At 33.2% G+C, this 23,747-nt stretch overlaps 2 protein-coding genes across 5 annotated transcripts in view; one reads left to right on the top strand and one right to left on the bottom strand.

The window, feature by feature from the left end:
• The window catches only part of LOC138328259 (uncharacterized), a 35,906-nt gene extending 35,807 nt beyond the window's left edge, over positions 1–99 (bottom strand). Inside the window, exon 1 of the mRNA XM_069274974.1 lies at positions 60–99. The gene's annotated coding sequence lies outside the window, so the exon portion shown is untranslated. The remainder of the gene's footprint in view (positions 1–59) is intronic.
• A 2,036-nt stretch (positions 100–2,135) lies between these two features.
• The window catches only part of LOC138328257 (cyclic nucleotide-binding domain-containing protein 2-like), a 31,316-nt gene continuing 9,704 nt past the window's right edge, over positions 2,136–23,747 (top strand). The window contains exons 1-2 of one of the 4 annotated variants that reach the window (XM_069274970.1): positions 2,136–2,413; positions 6,987–7,095. In XM_069274970.1, coding sequence (XP_069131071.1) covers positions 2,172–2,413; positions 6,987–7,095 — 351 coding nt within the window. In that variant the 5' untranslated portion in view covers positions 2,136–2,171. Of the gene's footprint in view, positions 2,414–4,182; positions 4,488–6,986; positions 7,096–11,738; positions 13,270–20,329; positions 22,204–23,747 lie in introns of those variants that run through there. The other 3 variants (XM_069274971.1, XM_069274968.1, XM_069274969.1) reach the window with 3 other exon arrangements.

Genomic DNA, 23,747 nt, shown 5'->3' with positions numbered 1-23,747 from the left:
CAGAAGGGACGGTCTACGTTAAAACACCTTTTATCACATATCTACGCACAAATACCTACATAACAAAGCAGAGGCCGCCATTTTGTCCCGCCGTCCTCGTATTCCTGACGTCACGTCATCTTTCCTGACGTCATTATATTGTTTCTGTTTGACGTCACAATGAATTTCTAGCCAATGAACATTGCTCTAGGTCATATTACACTAGTTACATATGCAAACATATAACACGGGCGAAATCACTAGATATCAGGCTGATTATGCGATAAATGTATGTATTAGTCACTGATACTAGTCCTTTTAATACGGAGAAACAATTACATAATGTACATGATTGGTAGAATATCCTTTTAATATGAAAATTCTATATCCGGAATATGAAATTATTGACTTTAGAATAAAATAATTATTCTTATTCCATCGGCACGATTACACTGATACAAAATATAAATTACATGGAAATAAAAACAGAGTACTTAACATGAAATTTCTAATATTTAAACACATTCTTATCACAATAGTAATGTGATTGGGGTCTATGAATCCATGAAAAAAGTATAGTTATTTTGAGATTTGGCGTAAAATACTTACATTTCAGTTAAGATATATCCATACCGTTGATAACAACATATTTTCCTGTATGATTACTATGAGGAGTGACAGGGGGCTTGTCACTGAGTTAGTGTACTGCCAAATACAGGTGTAATCCCCCATTAATCCACCGTTATTAGCTCTCGGGTTATTAATAATATGGAATTAGCTGAGATTAACCGGTCGGAGTTATGTTTTTATTTCTTGTGATCCAGTGACCAGCTTACTAGGTGTGTGTTTAGATGGATACAAAAGGTTTAATATTTGAAGAGCACTTTCAGGAGTTTTGGTTGATTCGTAGATAATTACTGATTGATAAAAAAAATACGGGTTTAAAATCCCTTTAATATAAACTGAAAGGCAGATTTATAGGCCATTATAATCACAATCGCGCTTAAATAGTTCATTTAAGTTAACATTTTATCAATAAATTATCTTCAATCAGTTTGTTCGGATACCATATTCATTATTTACTACCTACTTCAGACTTGTAATGATTATTACGTGATCATGATACACAGCAAACAATTTTTCACGTGAATTTCACGTGGATTTGTATCATGTGAAAATCACGTGAAGACACATTGTCTGTGTACAGTGTACTTAGTGCTTAGGTTTGTAAAATATTTCTTTAATTACGAACAAAGATGTCATAGATATATCGTACATATATCATGAAGTAATGACTTTTACAATGGATGCTTTACATCGACACATAACTATCTTTAAAAAACCCAAATATGTCAATATATCGTTGTCGTTTGCGTATAAGGGCATGTAGAGGTCACTGGGTGCAGATCAGAAGGAACTAAAGTTTGAATATAAAAATACAACAAAAACGTTTTTTTTTATAAATATCGTCAAATATCGTATATTGAACTCCTTTGAAAAGTCATAGGTAATACTTGCTTTGTTTTATAATTAATAATTACTGATAAATTGCTTAATAATAAAATAATATATAATAAAATATTAGGGAAAACTAATATTCGACTAGTAAATCTTTATTTTGGTAGCGCTGCGTCGTCATGTTTAAATAAGATTTTCAAATAGTGATATTTATGTTAAATTAAGAAAAATTAATAAATGACAATTCAATTGTTCATGTGGAAGGTGACGTATATATATGCTTGTGCTGATTTAATGATTGTTTTGTGAGGTACGTGCGTGACGTCACGTCGTGATTATGCAGAACTAAACACCTTCTTTTGCAAAATGTCAACGTCCGAATAATAGTTGGGGGTCGGGTGTCAAACCTAGCGTGATAAAATGTTAAAGATTCGACTGTGATACATTATATATAATAGAGCTATTCATAATGCTGTGACTGGTTAACTTCATAAACAATGTCACGCGATGTTTTGTTTTTTATCAAACCTTACCTTTAATACTACGTCACCTTATTGAAAACTGAATGTGATCAGGGTTGATAACTATAACAGACGCCTAACTGTACATTTAATAAAAATATGTTTGCTTTAAGGTATAACAATAGTTTCATTCACAATAAATCTTTTTATTTCAAAGCAATGTAGTGTTGGCAGTATTTGCTTCAGTGTAAAATTGAATTTGAACTGATCGTGATGCTACAAGTACGCTCAAAGTTTCCTACAGAGAGTGATGATCTCTTCCGAGACAGAAAAGTGATTTTCCCAATGCGGAGACAGAGTCTCCAGCCGTTTCTTAATTCCGACTTTTGTTTGCAGCTTAGCCTGTACGATGGATTCCGGAACACGAAGGACCGGAGCCGCACCGAGTTTTGTATTCTTCCTAAGATCAAGATCAGAAGATCGAAGACAACCGGGCTTATCTCGCTTCGTCCGCTGTGAGTAGAAATCATCCTTCGTGTTAAAATAATAATAAGCAAACGATATACAAATATACTGTTAATAAATATACTGTAAACATATTTTCCTTAAAGTGAACAGTCGGGCAAGGATGGCTAAAGTCGGTAAAAATGGTGTGACTGTATGAATAATTTCTTATGAAATGGAAAAATAAAATCTCTCGTCAAAATCTGTCTGCGTACGAAGAAATTAATTAAAGTATGGAAATTCTAAAACGTCCTCCCGGGTCACTATGTCCGTGGTTACATTTCCACGCAGCCTCGCTTTCAATGCTTTCAACTTTTCTTTACTTTGATGGTCAGAACTTGACCGTCGTATTAATATGTGAGAACTTTTGGAAGGCCAATGAACGCATTTAGACTGGTTTTCTTTGCCCGACTATTCACTTAACTATTCTTAATTTATGTAGTGTTCTACATACTGTAAAAGTATATATTTAAGCGGTACTAATAGTTTAGAGGTTTTTGTGCGCCAGGTATTTCAGTAGGATTCCGCTTAAATTATTATCCTTATCACGTTAGTGTAGAAATTATAAGGAGTGTGCAGCGTATTTATGTATTAAGCACTGCAATTACCTGTTTGTTCACAATATTTTTTTCTGCTAAAATTTAATTTAGCCAAAATTAGCATGTTAACCTATTCTAGTCTAAGAGTATTGTACAATACAGGTCATAACAATATAATAATGTATCCCTGAAAATACACTCTAAACACGTGTTTAAAAAGAAATTAACAATCAATTTGAAATGCATCCAACAATATATATATAATCCATCTTGGTTTATTTTCACTCGTTAATACTTGAATGGCTTCCAACTTCAATTAAAAGAAAACCTTGACACAAATCAGCTGTTTAATCAAAAGAAAGTCTGATATCTGACTAAACTAAAGGTGATCGTGAAATTAGTATTATCAAAAACCTGCACATGGCTTATGTTTTGCACGTGGTATAAGGTAAATACATAATATGGAAGACAACCATGAACAGATAACTAGATAAATGAGCGTATCCTCGTTCTAAGGATACTTTACAACCTTCAAAATAATAATGAATGAGAACTTGGAGGGCCTAGACTTTTCTCACCATTTCTTTGGTGACTTAATTAATATACAAACATACTGAGTAAACTATAGATAAATCTCCATGTTATTGTTGATTATAATTCTCCATGTCTTTGAAGTTTTACCGTTAATAGCTGGAGAGAATAGTTAGTATTTTACCTTCAGAAAAGTGTAAAGGGTTTACTTGAGATGCTATGTGTATGGTGTTGTCATGGTGACCGTATTGTTTGTTTTGATTACATTTCACTGACGATTATGGTAAGGCTTTACTTCATCTGATAAAGGAATCATAAAGCTGATGGAAATATTCAATTAAAACTCCAACAATGAAGTCTAAAGTAAGATTTAAATCTCCTAAATCTACCAACGCTTATGAAGGGCTAAAGATAAACCGAACATAGATCATTTTTGTTTACCCTTCACATTGTAAATGAAAGTGTAATAAATTTCATCCTTGTGATATTTAATCATTGTCCTATAAAGTTATATCGTCGTATCAACTGCCTGCCTTTGGGTCACATTATTTACTATATGTTAAACCACTTTTCTCCTTTACACTAGACAAACACGCTGCTGTAACGCAAATGTTATGATATATATTGTAAAATAACAGGCACGTTTTTATATGTGCGACACAGGGGTCCTAGCGAACAGACTATATTATACAGAACCCATTGTTTTGATACATAACATGGATTAATTTGATGACATTTTGAACAGTTTTGCTTTGTGCCATTTGCTTTTGGCAACGATGTGCATTATTTTACTAGATGTAATTTCCATATTTAATTGAACTTCACCAGGACTAGATTTAGGGATGTCCTCAAGCATGAGTGATCTAGTCTTGTCATAGGCCAACCTTTGGTGGCCGTTATAAGATAGGATGTGTTCGCTATGGAATAACGTTGAGGGATATACTAGTGAAACTAAAAATGTTTTCATTTTACGTCTGGATACAGATAATAACGAGCTTCCTTATCTACAAAAAAGGTTTGTATATCCTTTAATTGCATCCATTTTGTATTTTTTGTTCTTTATTTGTTTGTTTTCCAATTTCCTGTCCTCTCCCTTTCCTCGATGTTCTATATAACCATTACGTCATCATGCTATTGTAAATTGTATTAAGCTGTTAAATGTTAAATATCCTAAATAATGAAGTCATTTATGGATAAGCTTGGCATTGACATTAGAGTGTTATGTATAGATTTTTTTGCAATTTTTCAATCATGTAGGAATATGCAATATCAATTTCAACAAAATTTTATTTCAATTAAATTAAATTGAAAAGGGATTAAACAACAGACAGTGCTAATATAAATTTTCTCTGTAGAATATGCTATGTCAACATCTTAATTCTGAAAAAAATGTATATGTTACTAATGAAAATAGTACCAGGCGCTCTAGAAAATTCAGTTTCCTGTTTCATTACCGACCTTTAACATACAAGGTTAGATAATTACATAAGTTATCATCTTAAATCAGAACCAGTTAGCATCCTCGAAATCATGCATGAAAAACACATGACGTTTCCAAAACAACACCATTTATTATAATGATTCATAACACCAGAATATCTCTATCGATGACCCAAGATGAAGTTACAATAGCACCAAATCAAGGCAAAGTTCTCTGTTTAAATCTATATCAACAATGAAGGTCACTTTCGCTGTTTTGTCGCGTGACACAGTGAGAGTCAACTTCCGTGCGGTAAGCAATTCGACACCGATGAATATAAGACAAGTCGCATTATGGAAATTAATATTTCATTTAGCTTATCTTAATTAAGTAACTATTCCTGATAAGTTATCATTAATTCAGTATTACCGGTTAGCGTATAACTTGAACAACTCTGCAAAAATAATTTAAAATTAAAAAAAAATTAAAAATTTGAAAATTAGATTAATGTATATGTATGTACCTAAAAGGAGCGAAACCATGTAATAGGTCACCAAAAAGGTCTGACCACACATTGCAATGTACATATCATTGATTTTCATACTGTCGACCATACACACTTGATTCTTCGATAAATCATAGTCATAACTTAAATGATCAATGTCAAACCGATGAAACTGGCGTCCAAGAACTTAAAGTGAATAGTCGGGCAAAGAAAACCAGTCTAAATGCGTTCATTGGCCTTCCAAAAGTTCTCACATATTAATACGACGGTCAAGTTCTGCTTAGTTTCCCAGTTCTGACCATTAAAGTAAAGAAAAGTTGAAAGCATTGAAAGCGAGGCTGTGTGGAAATGTAACCACGGACATAGTGAGCCGGGAGGACATTTTAGAATTCCCATACTTTAAATTAATTTCTTCGTACGCAGACAGATTTTGACGAGAGATTTTTATTTTTCCATTTCATAAGAAATTATACTGGATACATTCACACCATTTTTACCGACTTTAGCCATCTTTGCCCGACTGTTCACTTGAATTGATATTGCTATTTATACTCTCCTTATAATAAATGTCGCTACCTGCTGTATACATGTCTATTGTTTTGTGTATGTTTGCCGATCGTTTTGTTTTTTTCGCCAAATGTAAACCAACCAACATGTTATCCATTTTCAAATTGTTTGCAAATTTATAAAACGATATCAAGACAAGGCCATATATCCTAATGTCGATTTATACGTTTCCTGGTATTAAGTATAATATTTTGTGAGCATAATATATATAACTTTCGATGTAGTCAATCACAAATGGTATCAAAAATCGTAACTTCATTTTATTTATTTGTAAAGAGCTTCATGTCAAAGACAGAGTTTTATTGAAGCTGTGGCACGATCACTAACTTAATATCCATTGGAAAATATTATGATTATTTTCTGTGTTTATTATGGAAAATCACACTGCAAAAACAGTAAGAATAGTTTTTCTTGGTAGGTAGACATTATACACATTATTTGAATTGTAATAGGAATAATATTACACTTTTAATTTTCTGTGTTTATTATGGAAAATCACACTGCAAAAACAGTAAGAATAGTTTTTCTTGGTACGTAGACATTATACACATTATTTGAATTGTAATAGGAATAATATTACACTTTTATACTGTACAAATTACGAATCATAATAAGTGCTTGTCGTGTTACCAATTCATTTTGAAGAAAATATCAATTAAATAAATTCAAATGTCTGTGAAAAAGACATTTTTCTTGTAATATCTCAATATGTTTGCAAATGACCTACATATGTAGTTGCATGTACACTGTGATTATGTTTTTATCGTAAAAAGTAATTAGGAAAGAAAACGAAGTTCAATAAAAGAAGAACTTAAGAATTACAGTGTTACATACATACAAATATTCGTTTCGGGTGATTTCAAATCTTTATATGGTTTTCGGAGTATCTTCATCCATTATTTTTGTTTCAATAGAAAAATATGACTGACAAATAATGAAGGCAATTCGCAAAACGTTAAATAGTCGTACCATGGTTAGCTAATGAAGTTTATTTCAGAATTGCCCTTGTTTTCTGTGTTCAGGAGGAATTCTGACGATCAGTCAACTCCTCGAGATCGACGTGGACGTAGCCGTCAAGGACAGAGGAGCAGACGAAAGAGTGAGACGAAGAAACGGACGGACAATTTCCAGGTTTGTGCTGTTTTATTTCCTGATTCTTGTAAAGATCCATGTGCTGGGGTAAACTATCGCAGTTTATTTATATCATGAAACTTACACCAATATTGTTTTAAACATACGAAACTGCACATTTGAGTTTTGCACTGTAACTATCCGTAAGATAAACAAAAGCACAAAGAACAAAAACACAGCACAGAAGCACAGGTAAATATTCTAGCTTTATTACGTTTTTACCTCATTATCACAGGAAAATTTGATATCTAAGTAATGTTTTTTTTATCCTTTGACTTATTCGGGATCGTTTCATATCATTATTCATTATCATCTGTTCACTATCAATATACCATACACATCCCTGTGTAATGCTATGGGAGATAACTCCGCCTCTCTTGGTATGTAGTGAGCTTTACAGTAGAGTGAGTTAATTTTAGACTTTTGTACATATTGTTATAGGTAAATATATGTAATTTCGATTTTTGTTTTTACAAATAAGACGATAACTTTACTTAATATGAAGGATTTTTTTTACCGGATTTGACCCCCTTTTTTAGACTGTTACAGTATTTTAATAACTAACTATATCTACTAAATATTAAAGTAAAGTATACATGATCCTAAGCGATTGTTCCTATCAAACAAGACAGTTCTTCCTTTTGAGGATATTGACGAGCAACAATTAAAACTTAAAGATGAATTCCATCAAACCTTATGTTACATGAACACTAATCACATAACCAAAAATAATATTTTAAACGTCCAAATGTCTAGTTTAGACAATAACTTTGTCCCTCCGTCCTCAAACCTTATATATCATGAAATCACAACTGATGTCCTTTCTGAACACCCTAAAGAAAAATACATTACATGTTGGTAGTACACTTGTTTTTGGTACATTTACATAGAAATCCATTATTTAATCATTTCTAGAATATTGTGTGATTATCATTGATCACAGTATTAAGTAATGCTTGATTTCATTGTTCCAACTAATTTAAATGACAAATACTTGGCTGACGTCCGAAATCTGAATGTCATTTTTGTATCAACTATAAGTTGACGAGGTAAACATCTGAGGCAAACACAGTAACACAGTGTATTATTATTTATGTATGGGGCATTTACGATGCTTTACCATGCTCTTTTTAACAAGCCTTGTTTTCGTTATTTTGATTCACGATTTCGTAAATTAAATTATACGAAAATATCCCCAAATGTCGCATATAACATCTAACTAACATTGTACGTTGATTGTGTAGGTATGCCAAAAGAAGTCATACAACTCAGAAAACTTATTTTAGTAATTTTTAAAATCAACATTACTGATCTGGATCGAATATCAGTATTGGAATAATTTACTATTTACAAAAAATAAAATAACAAAAAATTATTATTAATGTTTAGAGTGTGTGGTTATTTCGAATGTGTGGCTTGACGTCTTTTCAACAGCTAACGTAATACTATCAGTGTTTTAGATTACTCATATCAACAGTGCTAACATTATTTGTCAAGGAAAATGTAAGCATTTAGTAATTTGATATATGTCTGAGGATATACATATTGTAGTTTAAAAAAAGTCAAAGCTGACGAAATGTTGGTCAATTAATAAAAAAAATATTATAACAAAGCCTTGAAACGCAAAAACTCAGACTGTTTGTTCTGGCAATAACAACCTTATTTTACAAATCATGGCTTTGGCCTATGTCGAAATGAAATTATACTTGGTCGATATAACACCACTAACAACGCCTAGGGTTCACAAATGATATATATAGTTGGGAATGAAAGTGAATCATTCGATGGTATCTGGAAATGATATCGAACGCACTGTTATAACGGTACGCATGATTGCTTCGGCCGATAACCAGCAGACATAACGATTAAAAGTGAGTTAAAGATAAAACAGCAATGATAGATTTATAAATGTCGATTTGCTGAATATCAAAGTACATTTCTAGGTCTAGCTTGCTTTCTTATTACCTGTTCAATATATAACGTAAATCGCTACCCTACCATAAACTGGCTTTATATCGCATAACCGCAACATAAATTGTAAAACGGCTTTGTAAGCAGCAAATAGCTTTTCTCTGTCAAACGGATTTTATTTTTTTAACAAATGTGCTGCGTGTATAGTTATCATTTAAAGAAATGTGCAGTTGATTAAGTTGAAGGTTAAGTTGACGTGGTCTGCTGTGTTTGACGACGTGACAGCGGCACTTTAATGGTGATAGGTCGTTATATGTTTTGTAAGGTCTGGCGATTATTAGGTGGCGAAAGATCACCCAATCGTTCAAGCAGTAGCGATTTGTATTGAGCAACGCGTGATTATTGAACGAGAAAAAGTAAGTATTAATGAATTGAGGTTGTATTTTGTATTCAACTGCGACAGACCTCAATAGAGTTAGTATTTACATTATATAAATTGATCTCATTGGGATGGATTTAGGCGAGATGAAAGCGCCAAAGGGGAAATTTCTATTTCATATATGAATGAATAGTAACACCGACGTCAATAAATATTTTCTCTTCTTCAAGTAATTTATAGGTAAGGCTATGATTATGGCCAAATAAAATGAACTTCAGTTGACCATTTTGAGACTTACTTATCATGGCTATGAACGGTAGTTCTGTGATAGATGTTTAAAGTTTGAATCTTTGTGTAATTTGTGAGTAGTAATATCACATGTCGTCAGCATGGATAGATGACAGAGTGATATTTGAAAGAATTGTCCGTTGTTTAAAAAGATGAAATGAAAAATCTTTTCAATAGCAATAACGTATTTAAAGCCTCAACATGACGGAATCGCATATCACAGAAACGAAACGATTGCTTAATCAAAGCAAAACCTTCAACATGAAATACAACAGTGTTATTCGCAAAGTCAGTTCTGAACAGCACAAACATAAGCCGAAGTTTGTCAGCAATGTATCATTTCATAAAACTGGAAATATAAAAGGACCGCATCCATTCCATTTGAAAGATGAGAAGAAACATCGGGTGTTTAAGTTTCATAGACATTTGTCACATCCCCCACTCCGTCAGGAGGAACACGTAAGTAAACAAAGCACAGATGAGATGAATCCAGGTATCAGTTTAGAAATTCTTTTTTTTTTACGTAATGGGATTCACATTTCATCATATGGTTTCTATTTCATATTTATATAATCTCTCTAGCTAAATACCTTATCAACATTTTCTTTTCTACGATGACGTCTTGAAGTAAATGAAATCTTATAATTTTCTGGTGGAATTTATACAAATTAACTTCAAACTTTCATCGTTAATCGATTGCCCGGTTGCCCGATAAACAAATGCAACGATGTTATTGTAACTGACCTACTACAAAGGTAAACTATTTTTTTCGATATTTTTGTTTTAAAGTTTTGGTTATACGAACTATGCTCTATCAAACGATTAACATTAAACTGAATATAATAAACACATTCGTAATTTCACTTTATGTAAACCCGTTCCAGATACATCAGGAAATATAATAAGCTTTTTATTCAGATGACTATCTGTATTTGACCTTTTAGAATTCAAGCTTTGAGATTGGTATGAAAAATGTAAACTCACACACAGTACTTTTATTTGAATAAAGGGTATATGACTCCATTGAGTAGTGTGGTCGGAGTGTGATTGATGTTTACGGTATAGCGCACAGGTATATAACTACCTATATACCTATACATATAATCTATTTGACGTTTGACATGCTATGTTCATTACGTTATGTTAACACAGGTGCACAAGTACCCGCTTTTATTTGAAGTAGAATGAAGAAGGTAACCTAGTCTTCTAACTGTTCTTTTAGGATTCCCAATAAATGTTTAGTACAAATATGATTATGTGTATCACGTCACAATCTCTCCATTTATATACCGAAAAGACTTTATTACACAAAATATTTTGTTGTTCAGGTGTATTTACTACCATACTTCACCCATCATCATTTTTTAATACAATGACCATGATTTTTAACATCAGGAAGAATTATGAATAATAAAAAATATCTTGAAAAGAGATGTAAATATAATATATAACACACTTATGATCTGTGACTTATAACTTTCAATGAGAACATTACATATACATGTAGATATAGTAAAGATACTTCGCTGTCATATTCCCTATGTTGCGTATTGATAATAGGGTTACCCTCCCGTTTAACCGATTATGACAGCGTTGTCTGCCCTATGTTTATTAATGTTACGACTGTGCTGTGCTGTTGTTGTTCTATGGAGATGTCATCTGCTTCTTTTACTTTGCATTGGTGGCATGAAATTCCTGTTGTTTTTTTAGTAATATGAGAGCGTCATCATCCTACATGTTTAGTATGGCTTTCTTTTTGCTATCCCTGCAATAGCAGTTTCATTTGCAATTCTCTATGTATGCTCTGTTGTTTTTACATGATATGTCAGTGTCATCTGCCACATTCGATTATTACCATGACTGTCCTCGGACGGGTTACAGCAATACACATCACCATCACTATTCACAGGCAATAAGCGGTGTTACACAGCAATCGTACACAATCAATTAATGACGCATTAGGTGAAAGGATGGGCGGAACATTAACAGAAACATTGAAACTGGACTTGACCTGTTTTTATATGACACTATATCTCCACACCTCTATTGTTGTTAGTAAGTGTACCCATGGATGACCTTTATCTGAGTTATGAGGCTATTTTGCAGTGTTTTACCCTACGAGATATAACAGTAATCTACACCAAATCTTAGGCCCCATCGAATCAATAGTGAAAACCCTTAAATTAACCGGTGGATTTTCCAATCGGCCTTGTTTGATAAGGTTTATCATTACTTTGTATCATAAATCAATAGTTTCCCTGTGGTCTTGAGCTGGTTTGGGGGATCGTGTAACTGACAACAGGTATGATGACGGTACCCGATGGGCAATATTACAGGTAATAACTGTTTACCTGTAAATGTAATTGAAAACCTGTCAAGTACCCGCGCGGGAATTGCGTGTACATTTATCGTTTTAACAAAGTGTAAGTGATGGGCTCGTGCACAATTGTTGAGTCTATAAAAACAGTAACGGGAATGCTAATATGCGTGTTTTCAATTTATGAACATCAGAGGAAGATTGGACTTTTAGTGAGAACTGTTTTACAACAATAATGCTGGCAAAGTTTCATATGGTATTTCTCTCTAATCATCTTTCTAATGAGGAAATTTGCTTATAAGCTGCAATAAGCGTCGGTGTCGAACGTGTTCCAGGAGTTCGAAAACGGATGGTATTCAATATGGGAACTGTATGTAGAATACACATTTTGATATATATGAATCTGCAATTGACATTGTGTTCGGATTAACGTATAAACTGAACGGAATAAAAGGCATCCAATGGGAGTGATCACATTAAGAAGAAATTATTGTCACAATGTCCACTTTGATAGCGATCGTCTTTGTTAAGACACAGAATAGGGACTAAATGGTGCATTGTCGCGATTTTCATCCTAATGCCTATCTCTTCATTGAATATTTTTCGGAATCCCTTTCACTTAATCCATTTTCTTACAGCTCTTTATTGATTTGCATTCTACTAGTTGATAACAGCACTTCACTACTATCTATATTTGATAGAGAATTTCACTTTCGGTGCCGATGTTTGCACTGACTTGTGTTGATAGAATTGCCGGTGGGATCTGAGGAATATGATAACTACCAAGCTTATAGATAATAAGGAAATTAATGTTTGTAAAATGGCTGCCTCCTCCAGGAAATTAAGCGATTATTCAGATCAAATGTACTCGAAACGAATACAGAATCGAACACTATCAGACTCAGATTGTACTAGGCGATTCAGTACGTATACCAATGGATTCCAGCCCAGATTTCGTAGTAGACATTTTAGTATAGACGAAGAAGCGATAAATCCTGTAGCAACGTACAGAAAAACCAAAAAGTCGTATTCAATACCGAACTTGAAAATGACTGAAGACCTTTTAAACAAATCCAGACAAAACATAGGCATGCCTCAGATTTCAAAAAAGAAACTCTTGAAGACGCGTTCTACCCAGAACTTTGGATTATACACGCAAAAGAAAATAACCAGACAACAGATGATTGGGAGGCCATTCTTGAGACAAGGGAGGCCTCTTCGTCGTGTTCGATCGGAAAATAATGTCATTCCGGCCCCACCGTTTATCAACAGAATTCTGGTAAGTCTAGCGGAAGTACATCCAATTGATAGAGGTCTAGTAAATCTGATGCAGGTACACTGTTGTTTTGAATAATTAGATAGTATATATAGGGCGCTAGCTCCACCGTTTAACAGAATTCTGGTACGTCTAGTGAAAGTAAATTTTTAAATTCACTATTATAGTTTATTTAGGGAACAGTGCTGTGCTGAATAATTAAATAGAAGAGCGTTTGAAAATATTCATCGTTGGTCCATGCTATGTTGTTAAAAATTAAATTTCCAATCGATATTTCATTACATGTAGCACTATGTGCACTCCATAGCCGTAACATTTGTTTTCGCTATGGTAATTTTAGTGTTGGATTCAGACAAACGGAAACTAATTATGGGTAGAAAATGCATTTAGTTATACAACGTATATGTGATCAGATCATGCAATATTGCTCAAAATGCAATACGGTTTTCTTAACCGGTTATAACCTTAGTTAAAATTAAGGCGAGAGTTTTCAAAAGGATCAAGAAATGTGTTTTATTTTCAAACCTGTATCTGCATTGATAACTTGACTATAGAATTACACGGTTGTTTTCTTCTTAGACAAATCATGAATAAAGCGGAGATTATTACACCAAATACATGTACCTTACAAAACGTCTGTAAATTAACCAATTCCCCAAAATAACTAATATGCGTTTTATTCTTAACTTTCGGCCACACTGCTGACTCTCACAAAACTCTGAAAATATGAGGTTAGAAATGTACCTGCTGCCACAATTGCATTATTACAAAAGGCGATTAAACTAGAGTTATTATTTTTTCTCTACTTCCTTGCTGACTTTGTCCTTCCTTACGTCTCCCTTGACACCGCCTCACTTCTGACCTTCTGTTGAGCGCTCGCCCCTGGTAGCATAATTTTTAATAGTGGTAGCTACTTCTCCTGCTTATCGCTCAGGTTAAATTGAATGGGATGACTGGTTTGCCCGTTGTCAGTATAATGTAACCGGGTGGGGTGTGCTGTCCAGTGTCTCTGGTGATATGCGTCAGTGAGATAACGCTATGAAACGGGCACGAGTTTCCATCATTGCAAAAAAATGCAAAATGAACATACCAAGGGCTAATAAATACACACATTCAAACAACGCACTGCATATAGGGAAGACTGTCAGCAAATGACCTTTTTTTTCTTTTAACCAGCCGTCATTTCTTTGCATCATTTATATCATGAAAACTATTCTTAATTTATCAATATTTTGCATTAGTAAATTACGAATTTGATTAAGTAGAAAAAATATATTTCATTGCTAATCTGGTAGACCATAGTTTATATAATGTGATTAAGTACAATTGTATTTTATAATGTGTAATCATTGAGTATTACTGTCGTAAATAATTCACTAGGCGATTGCTGGAATCAATTTCAGCCTAATCCGGTATCGCCATACCATTTTATGACAGGTGAATATATCATAAGTGACGTTTTTATCTTGATAGAAACCGTTTTAATCAATAATGTTCGTATCCTCAGGGAGCTGTAATACCTTAACGATCAGGAATGTTGAGCAACGTTCTAGACTAGATAACATTTTTTGAGATACTGGGTAAATGCCTTCGAACGGTAGTTTTACTGAGGGAACTCTGGTCTTTCAACCCGCATTTACATGAAATATTTTGTTACTAGTAGTTATTTGACTGACTTAACAGATTCCACATTCATATACGACAAGGATTTTGTGAAACTTATGAAATAAGCTATATTAAAATTAATTATAAATACTCGTTAATAATTTCGTGATTATAAAATAAGTACATGCTGGGAACTGAAACTACCATATTGTATCTAGAAAGTTCGTCTAAATATTCCTTATGAACTGTTGACCTTAACTTTCGTTTGTCTAATCGAAACTTCAGATTTGGGTATGTTATTTTATAATTTAATTTCATATGTTACACTAATTTCTATTGGTTAGATCTTTGAGGTTAATTTTCCATAGACCGACAATTTTGACATTGAACTTTTAGCTTTAACATTTATATATTTCAAACAATGGTGCTACAGAGGGAGATATTACAGAAATAAATTGTTAAGATTGTCTCTTCTTTAACTATTGTTCGGTCTTTTTGTGTTATCCGCAGACATCTGGGATCAAATGACAGCTTTGTAAGACCCATCTTGATTCAAATTGAATCAAAATCCAAGAATTCAAAAATTCAAGATAGATTTTACATAGCTGGTTTTTAATTTCACGGGCCTGGATCAAGTTGCACGGACTTTCCTTAAGGAATCCCTTAACTTTACGTTCTAAATAGGAAAGCATTACAGATTTTAAGGAAGGGCCCTGAACTTAATATTTTTCCTTAACTTTTGTTATGCTTTTCTATAGGGAATTGTTTGTTAAGGAATTGCTTAAAATTAAGGAATGTTCATGAAACTGGGCCCAGATTATGTTTAAAAGGCCACATATGTGCAAAGAGACATTCTTATTAAGTACATATGTTTTACATGCAAATGAAAGTGAAAAAAAGCCTTGCTGAGCTAAAGCATTAGATTTAGAAGGTAGTGCATCACCCAAGTTTAAAGGGCATATCTCACGTTGTAGAGAAATTATAGTTCTTAAGATATTCGAACTTTAATGAGAACATAAAACACCGATTCCACCCATGCTTTATTTACACTACCTCTTCATAGAGACTAAAGTCAAGATTTCTCAACTACTCACAAAGAACTTAAACGCTTTATGTCAACAGCGAAGCCGAGGGCAATATATTGATACACTTAATGTAACTGTCATCGTAACAAGCGTTTAGTCTATGATCCGAACGATATTAAACATTTAATGGCCTTAATGATACAGACCATTCAATATATAACATCTCTTAATTCTCGTCCATCACCATAGCATTGTCAATGGTTTGATAAGCTGGCCGTATTAGTTGAAAATAGATGTTTACAACCTATGCGCAACTTACAGGCTGTAGCGTGTTATTCTTAGCTTAAGAGATTTCTATATTTTCGCTCACAGAATCGATTCTCTTTATTTTCCGTTATGGGATACCCGTGGTTATTGTAAAATGCAATGGCATATTGTTCTCATGTGTACATCAAGGAGGGGTACATCAGCTATACGTGATGATGTCTACTTACATGTGCATGTACATCACAGTGATTTCGGCATTTCTTGTCATTCCACGTCTCCTACTTGTACCAATATCTGCACGTGATTTTTGATGACTGACATTGTTCAATTCCTTTTGGAAGCCTTTATTGTTTTACGCGTTCCAGTTGTAAGAAGATAACGGATTTTAAAGAGAAAATACCATTTCGCTGATTAAAACTCGTATTAACACTAATTTGTTTAAATTGATTAATTGCAGTGAATTTTGATCATCTTCAAAGTGAAACACAATTCAACCAAAACGAAAACATGTCATTGCCATAGTTATCTCTTTCGATCTAAAGAGAACAAAACGTGATTTTATGGTTATCGTAATCTTTTTATAACCACGCGCGATTGTGTTGGAATATTTATACCACACCTATGGGAGCATCAGTTTGATCATGTTGGTATGATATATCTGTAATTAAGAATTATATACACATTACATAATTCCTATACAGCTATTGCTATGAATGGACTTCCGGATTTCCTTAAGTCCTCTGTTTTACGGAGCTACCAATCGCCCCGGGACAGGGGGCTAGATGGGGAGGTACTGGTGGAGGTTAGACCCCCCGTGTGTCAGTCCAAAAATAATAATACTATCAAATGGAACAATGTACGCAGTAAAATAAGGACCTATAATAATTTTTTACGTTTCGGAAAATCAGTTAAAAGCAAGACTAGAGAAGAAGTAAGTATGATTAAATGTATTTTGCATGCAAAATAATTAATGAGTATTCATCGGTCATTTTATCTGCACATAAACGAATTGAGACGCCTTTCCATTTACAATAAATATGATGAATTGCATATTAGAAATTGCAGAATGACGTTTCTAAATTTCCTAATCTTATTGGTTGAAAAGTTGCAAAGGCTGACAAAATAAACACCACATCAATTCTATATATATCTACATTATCTATTGTTATATTTATTATGATGCATTATCTATCTCTTTATTTATTATTGAAGTTGATTTATATCAAACAGGAAATTAGTAACTAGGTTTTTTTCACTATGAACAGCTACTAGTCCCAGATTATCACAAAAAATCACTGAACACAACAAGCCATTCTACGTATAACCTCTGTCGGGAAACAACAACGTTATTTCCAATTGCACTTTTGTAATAAAAAAAATCACTGCAAAAACATTTTAAAAGAAAATACAGAAAACGGAAAACTGTTCCCGCCGTATCCGCTAGGATATAAACCCTTCCAACCCATGCCTCGTCGAGCTATTGGTTTATATACAGGTAAAAATTGATATAAATCGATACCAATCACGACTGCATGTACACATTTTACCGTTTTAGTTTCCGTTAGTAAATATTTAAATGTTTACCGTAGTATCATGACGTCAATATAGAGATTTACGAATTTATTATCTTTATATAATATATGAAGAAATGAGATATAGAAGTTACTATCTACATCTGCTGATGAAAGACATGATTATCCTCTACCATGTTCATATAATAAAGAAATGGCGCTTAAGTGCATTTTTATAACCTGTACAACGACCACGTATTTTAAGTGTTTGTCATTTCATTGGCAGCTCTACTCAACTCTAAGTTGTGCTAGACAAATTTTCGACCTTAGGCCACGATGGCTAAGAGGCAAAGCTAATTGGAACTCCACAACAATCCTTTGTCTCTTGGTTACATTTTGGGTCCACAAGGGGCAGCTTCCAGCGAATCCGTAGGTAGTATTCTCCGGTATCTTCCAATAGCTTTACTATTTTCTCGATCCCAAAATACATAAACACGCCTTAAGTCAATGTGGCGTATACAGGGTTTATTGTTATCGACACGTTTTCTATCCTTCAAAATCATTTAAACGTCAGAACGAAAAAAGTAAATTCAATTTGCTGAAAAAATGACATCAAAACCAATATGTACTCGAAGAGAGATAACTCATTTATATGCAAAGTCTGAATACCAATTTACAGTTGAAGTTCTATTAGCATATATGTTTAAGCGGTTTTCTGTAAAAAATATAATCATTTCTAATTGAATAATAGAAATCGTTATCATTGGATATTGTATGTTTTATTCCACTCAAGTCAAAATCCGTGTACTTAATGAATGACTTATTACCTGCCGTGCTTGTTAACTAGGTAAATGCAATAAATACTGCTATATTTACATGTAAGTACATTTGTATAGAAAAGTAATAGTAAAATTGGACATGGGTAGGTTGGAATATGGATGCTTTAAGAAAACTTTTTAAGAAACATATACATCCTGCGATCATATATCAAAATATCATGTCATTTGATGAGTCTGATTAGTCGTCAATAAATAAATCCAAAGATCGCAATTTGAATTTGAATGATAGTCATGTTGAACATCGTTCAATAAAATTATTGTACGCATACTTAATGGATTAATTTCATTGGTAAGGTGTGTCCAACACGTAACAACCTCCTATACAATGTACATATCAAAACGTAGATAGAATATATGGGATTTTATGTTTAGTAACACGTCGTGCTTAAATTCAAGAAACCTACCATTTTCATTATCATGTTACATATGTAACATGAATCGCATTTATCATCATTTTATGGTGCGGCACCTTGCACCAAAACATTTTAAAAATAATTTTGATGGCTTGAATACACTAATAGTATTCTATTTAAAGATATGAAGCATGCCTTATCTCTATATATTTTTTTGCAAAAGATATAAAGTTCTTTATCTAAGAGATAAAAATATGTCTAAGATCGAAGTGTGTTTTTATTGTATGTTGTAGACACACCCGTCTACATTCCTCATCGCCTTCCTGTGTTATAAAATAAATATTGGCTGTTTTATTTAGCTTTGCTTTGCATCTGTGTTAAATCTTTTTATAGTGACGCCTAGTGTTCATTTAAATAATGAAATGCTTTCAGATGGCAATTATGGGAGGTTAAATGTCATCTGGATAACAGTAGTTAGCAAGGTGCATTATGCATGCCAATTGTGTCATCATGATCATAAAGACCTTATGCTCAAGCACTGGAGCAACTCGAATGTTGATACTTCCATGGCATCTTGTATCCGATCTCTGGTTGTTGACACACTTTCTAATAGTCGATCCTCTCATGACTCTAAATATCGACAATGTATATCTTTATAAACCTACATCTATGTTTCCATATTACACAGTCACATAGAGCTTTATTGTATCAACACATCTAATGCGTAGTTGACCTTTATATGACATATTGACCCAATTTTTCTTGGGATATTTATTTCCTCAGCAGACCTTGGCTATGTTTCTGACCTGATAGCCTTCTTCTTTCATCGTTTGCTGTTAGTATTTGTTTTACTTTAATACCAGGTGCTAATAAATTGAAAGCGTCTTTTAATACACATTAACTTTTGAAATACCAAATGCCGTATAGCCGGTTATTTTTGCGGCCCGAAATTTCCGCGATTTGATCTTAAAACGAGAAAATCGTATGATAGCGATTTAAAATTTTCGCGATATGGATTAAAGGGTAGATGTCATGCAACTATTTCGTAGATTATATTTATGCGATCATAGAAATGTGACGCGAAATCGCGAAAATGTCCTCCCCACGAAAATAACACGCTGTACGGTAGATAAATAATGTTATCTATATTTTATCTATAGCATATTTTCTCACAGATGTTTTGCAATGGATTATATTAATTCACAGTTTGTCAAATCATATATATCAATAGCTATCTAATTCGAACCTTGTGTGGGGAACTTCGATCGGTATCTACTAAACCATATACCGCATGTCGTGTCATCGACACCGAAGGCTAATCCAATTTTCAAAGGCAACAAAACATCCACGCTTAACGGTACTAAACTATCACCCAATATGCTATGGAATATCAATTTATTTTAACTTTCGCGGTTCAATAACAATTTATCATTATCACGTGATCAAGAACATTTTGATTTGAAAAATATCCGTAGTGATAAACAGGAATTTGACACTAGGTAGGTATATGGGTTACTTTTCTGATGTGATTCTTATTTATCTCTCTAGGTTAACCTGAACATGAGGGATTGATAGAAGCATTCCCACATCAATATAACAAATTAAATAGTCTGAATACGGCATTGTCGGCGTAATCACATTTCACAATGTGTTTATGTATCGATGTGCTTTAGGTTTTCATTTGTGTATGTAGACCAGCTTGGAAAATTAATTCTTTTCAAAGCAGATCAGATCCGTATTTAAATGGTTTAAAGCCTAAACTCATATAGATCGACCTGACACGATAGGAGGTGGAATAGATGACCATTCCTCGGAGGGATCTGCTCAGCATGTAGCTGCATTCATATCCATGGGATTTGTAGGTTTTTGTGTGGGGAGTTTAACATCGCCTCTGTCAGAGTCACATGCCGGGAAGTTTACGATAAAGATTAATACGTAATATAATACAAGGATTTATTACATAATGCGCTGGTGATAGAAGAAAAATGTGTGAGGACAATAAAACTGATAGTTCACATCGTAATCCTTCAAACAGTAGTTTGTAAAAGTAAACGTAGACCCATTACTGTGAAGGAGGTCAGAAATATGAGATGGATCCATAGTAATGTGTGATAATACAGGATCTTCTTTGCATTGGTGTCATCAGGAAATACTCGAATACACATCTAAGCTCCAAGATTGAGGTGTGAGGATTACGGTATACTTGCGGACGTGTTTTTGTTTCTATGACGATTTCTTTGGAATTTCCTTTATTTCTCAATTTAAAACTAAAATTGGATTATGTTTTTCTGATGACGATTGACTGGCTAGCTGGTACAAGATGAAAATTGGGAAAAAACAACAAATTGTTTTGTTCAATATACAGATTCGTTGTCCTCATATCATTATTCAGTATCAGCACATTTGGACTCCTTTACGAGACCTTTTACAGTAATTTTGTGAAAATTAAATAATCCGCTATCGCAATGGACTGAAACTAGAAACTGACAATATATATTGAATAAGTTGGCTTAATGTCAAATTTTATCTTCTGTATGTTAAATCTAACTTATAAATAACCTGTAGAACAATTATCTTATAGTTGTGTGACATAACATAAGAAACTGGAATATCATAATTCCTTTGTATGTTTTCAATGTTATTACAACTAAATACAGTATTATCGCGTTCGGTATTATCCTCTAATTTACAGATATCAAGACGTTTTTTAGTATAATATACCAATTTACGTCAAAATTAAAGACTTAACGGAATTCGATCATGCAATAAAGACGCGTGTATTATCGGTAATAGTTCTCGTTTATGTAGCGTTATTTACGACTCTGTTTGAGATTGGATTATGCACCAGGTAGAATGGCGCAGGCGAAATGTACTGAATAGGTCCCCTATTACAACATTGTAGTAGGGGTCAAATATGTTATCTAACTCAAACGAAACAAACAAAATGTCTGAACAAGACGGCTTTGGAAACGAATATTTATTGCCCTCAATTGTCATTAAAGATGTCCGTAAGAGCTATTACACTAGTCTTACACAACCAGTCCATAGTCTGTCTGGAGGAAGAATGTTCGCATACCTTTACCCGTCCGGGTACAGTAGAAACAAAATGAACTCGTTCCGGAGTAGGCATCCGGTTATGCCGAGTATCAAACCGAGTTATGGATTTGTGGAGAAGAAAAGTAAAGGGAAGAAAGTAAGAACGGCAAAATTGACATTGTCTCTGGGATTAACATCGCCATATTATCTTGCGGACTTGAGAAAGTCTACACCAAGACCAAGGGACCGTACTAAAGCGTATCTAACTCGACACCGGCCACCTCGTCCAAGGACTATCAAGGTTTGAAGGCACAACATATAAACATGATAGTTTCTATATTCTCAGAAATAAATGCTTGGGTGTCTAAATTGTTGTCATTTTGGGCTTTCAATATTGTCAATTTTAGATATATAGGTAACATTTCAGACTGTCAGCATTCAGAACGATTCCGTTTAATTCTCACATATCTACTGAATATACACGTAACATATGCTTATTTTGTGCTTGAAAAAAAAGACATTCAGAATCACGTTTTTACGTGATTATTATGCATTACTAGAGTAATACATGTAGGTGTAACTTTAACGCTTCCAGTATGGGCTAAAGAGGAAATATAAAAGAAAGGTCGGATACTGAATTTTTATTTGTATCGATTTTATCATAAGTATGTAACTTGAACATATAAGTAAGCATATAATTTTTCCTTTTCGAAAGCAACCATTGTATGCAATATGTTAATGAACAAAATATTGTATCATTTAAAATTCAAAGCATGTTCTATTTGATTTTCAGGTAGAATGATTGTTCAAAGAAATTTTATTTCAAAAACAGTTTTTCATTTTCATTGATTTTGTGTTAATAATTGTCTCTAATTGACACGTGCCAGCTTAATAACTACATTTTCTTAATGTGATTAAGATGTATATATACAGATGCTTTTTTTAATTATGTGGCATTCAACTCTCTATCGCACTGAATTCTACCGCTCGTTAATGTCAAAATACGTTATATATAGTCTCAACTCTATAATGCTTGTCAAATCTTATCATCAAATTACTATTATAATTTTGTATGTCATTTTGTGAAGAAATTTTATTATAACATACTTAATGTATCATGTATGAATAAATTCAATAACAAGAAGTAAATATAAAATTATATGTTGGTTAAAATGTCATATCGTTGACAGCAGATATACTTCATGCGTCTTGAATGCATGATAATCAAAGCAAAAAGTCATCGCCGTATAAACTAGACCTTTTTTGATTGACCAAAGCTTAATATATATATTCAAAGAAATACATAGGTAAGTGGTTTGTGCGTAACCAAGGGAGAGTATTATCAAATTGTTTGTGGTCGTAGAAAGTAACAGGCCAAAAAACGAAACAATTATAATACAATATATTTTATATAATAACAAACACCATTATCTGATAAAACTCAATAATGAACTGCGACTTTTCACTTTTATTGTCAAAACTCACGCGAATACATACAAATAATGCATTGTACAAGATATACTTCAAATATATCAGATGCCATCAGAACTAATTAAATGCTTTAATTGGAAATAAATAATATAATTCGATTGAATACCGAAGACATGTATTGTGATAATCAGCGAATATAATTACACGCATGACTGATCATGAAAGAGAGATAGGCGTAATACTAAATAGAAGCTTACATGACCCAAAACGTTTCCATTCGCCTGTTTAGTAGTTCTTTAAAGTCAATTTCGCTAAACATTTAAAAGCACATTTGAGTAATTACACACAAAGTTATTCTATAACAGGTAGAACCAATAAATGATAAATCTACAAACTTGTTCATCAGTAGCACAA

Source organism: Argopecten irradians, chromosome 7 (genome assembly GCF_041381155.1).
Source record: "Argopecten irradians isolate NY chromosome 7, Ai_NY, whole genome shotgun sequence".
Taxonomy (NCBI): Eukaryota; Metazoa; Mollusca; class Bivalvia; order Pectinida; family Pectinidae; genus Argopecten; species Argopecten irradians.
Note: the sequence above shows the minus strand (reverse complement) of the source record. Positions and strands in the feature narration are given on the sequence as shown.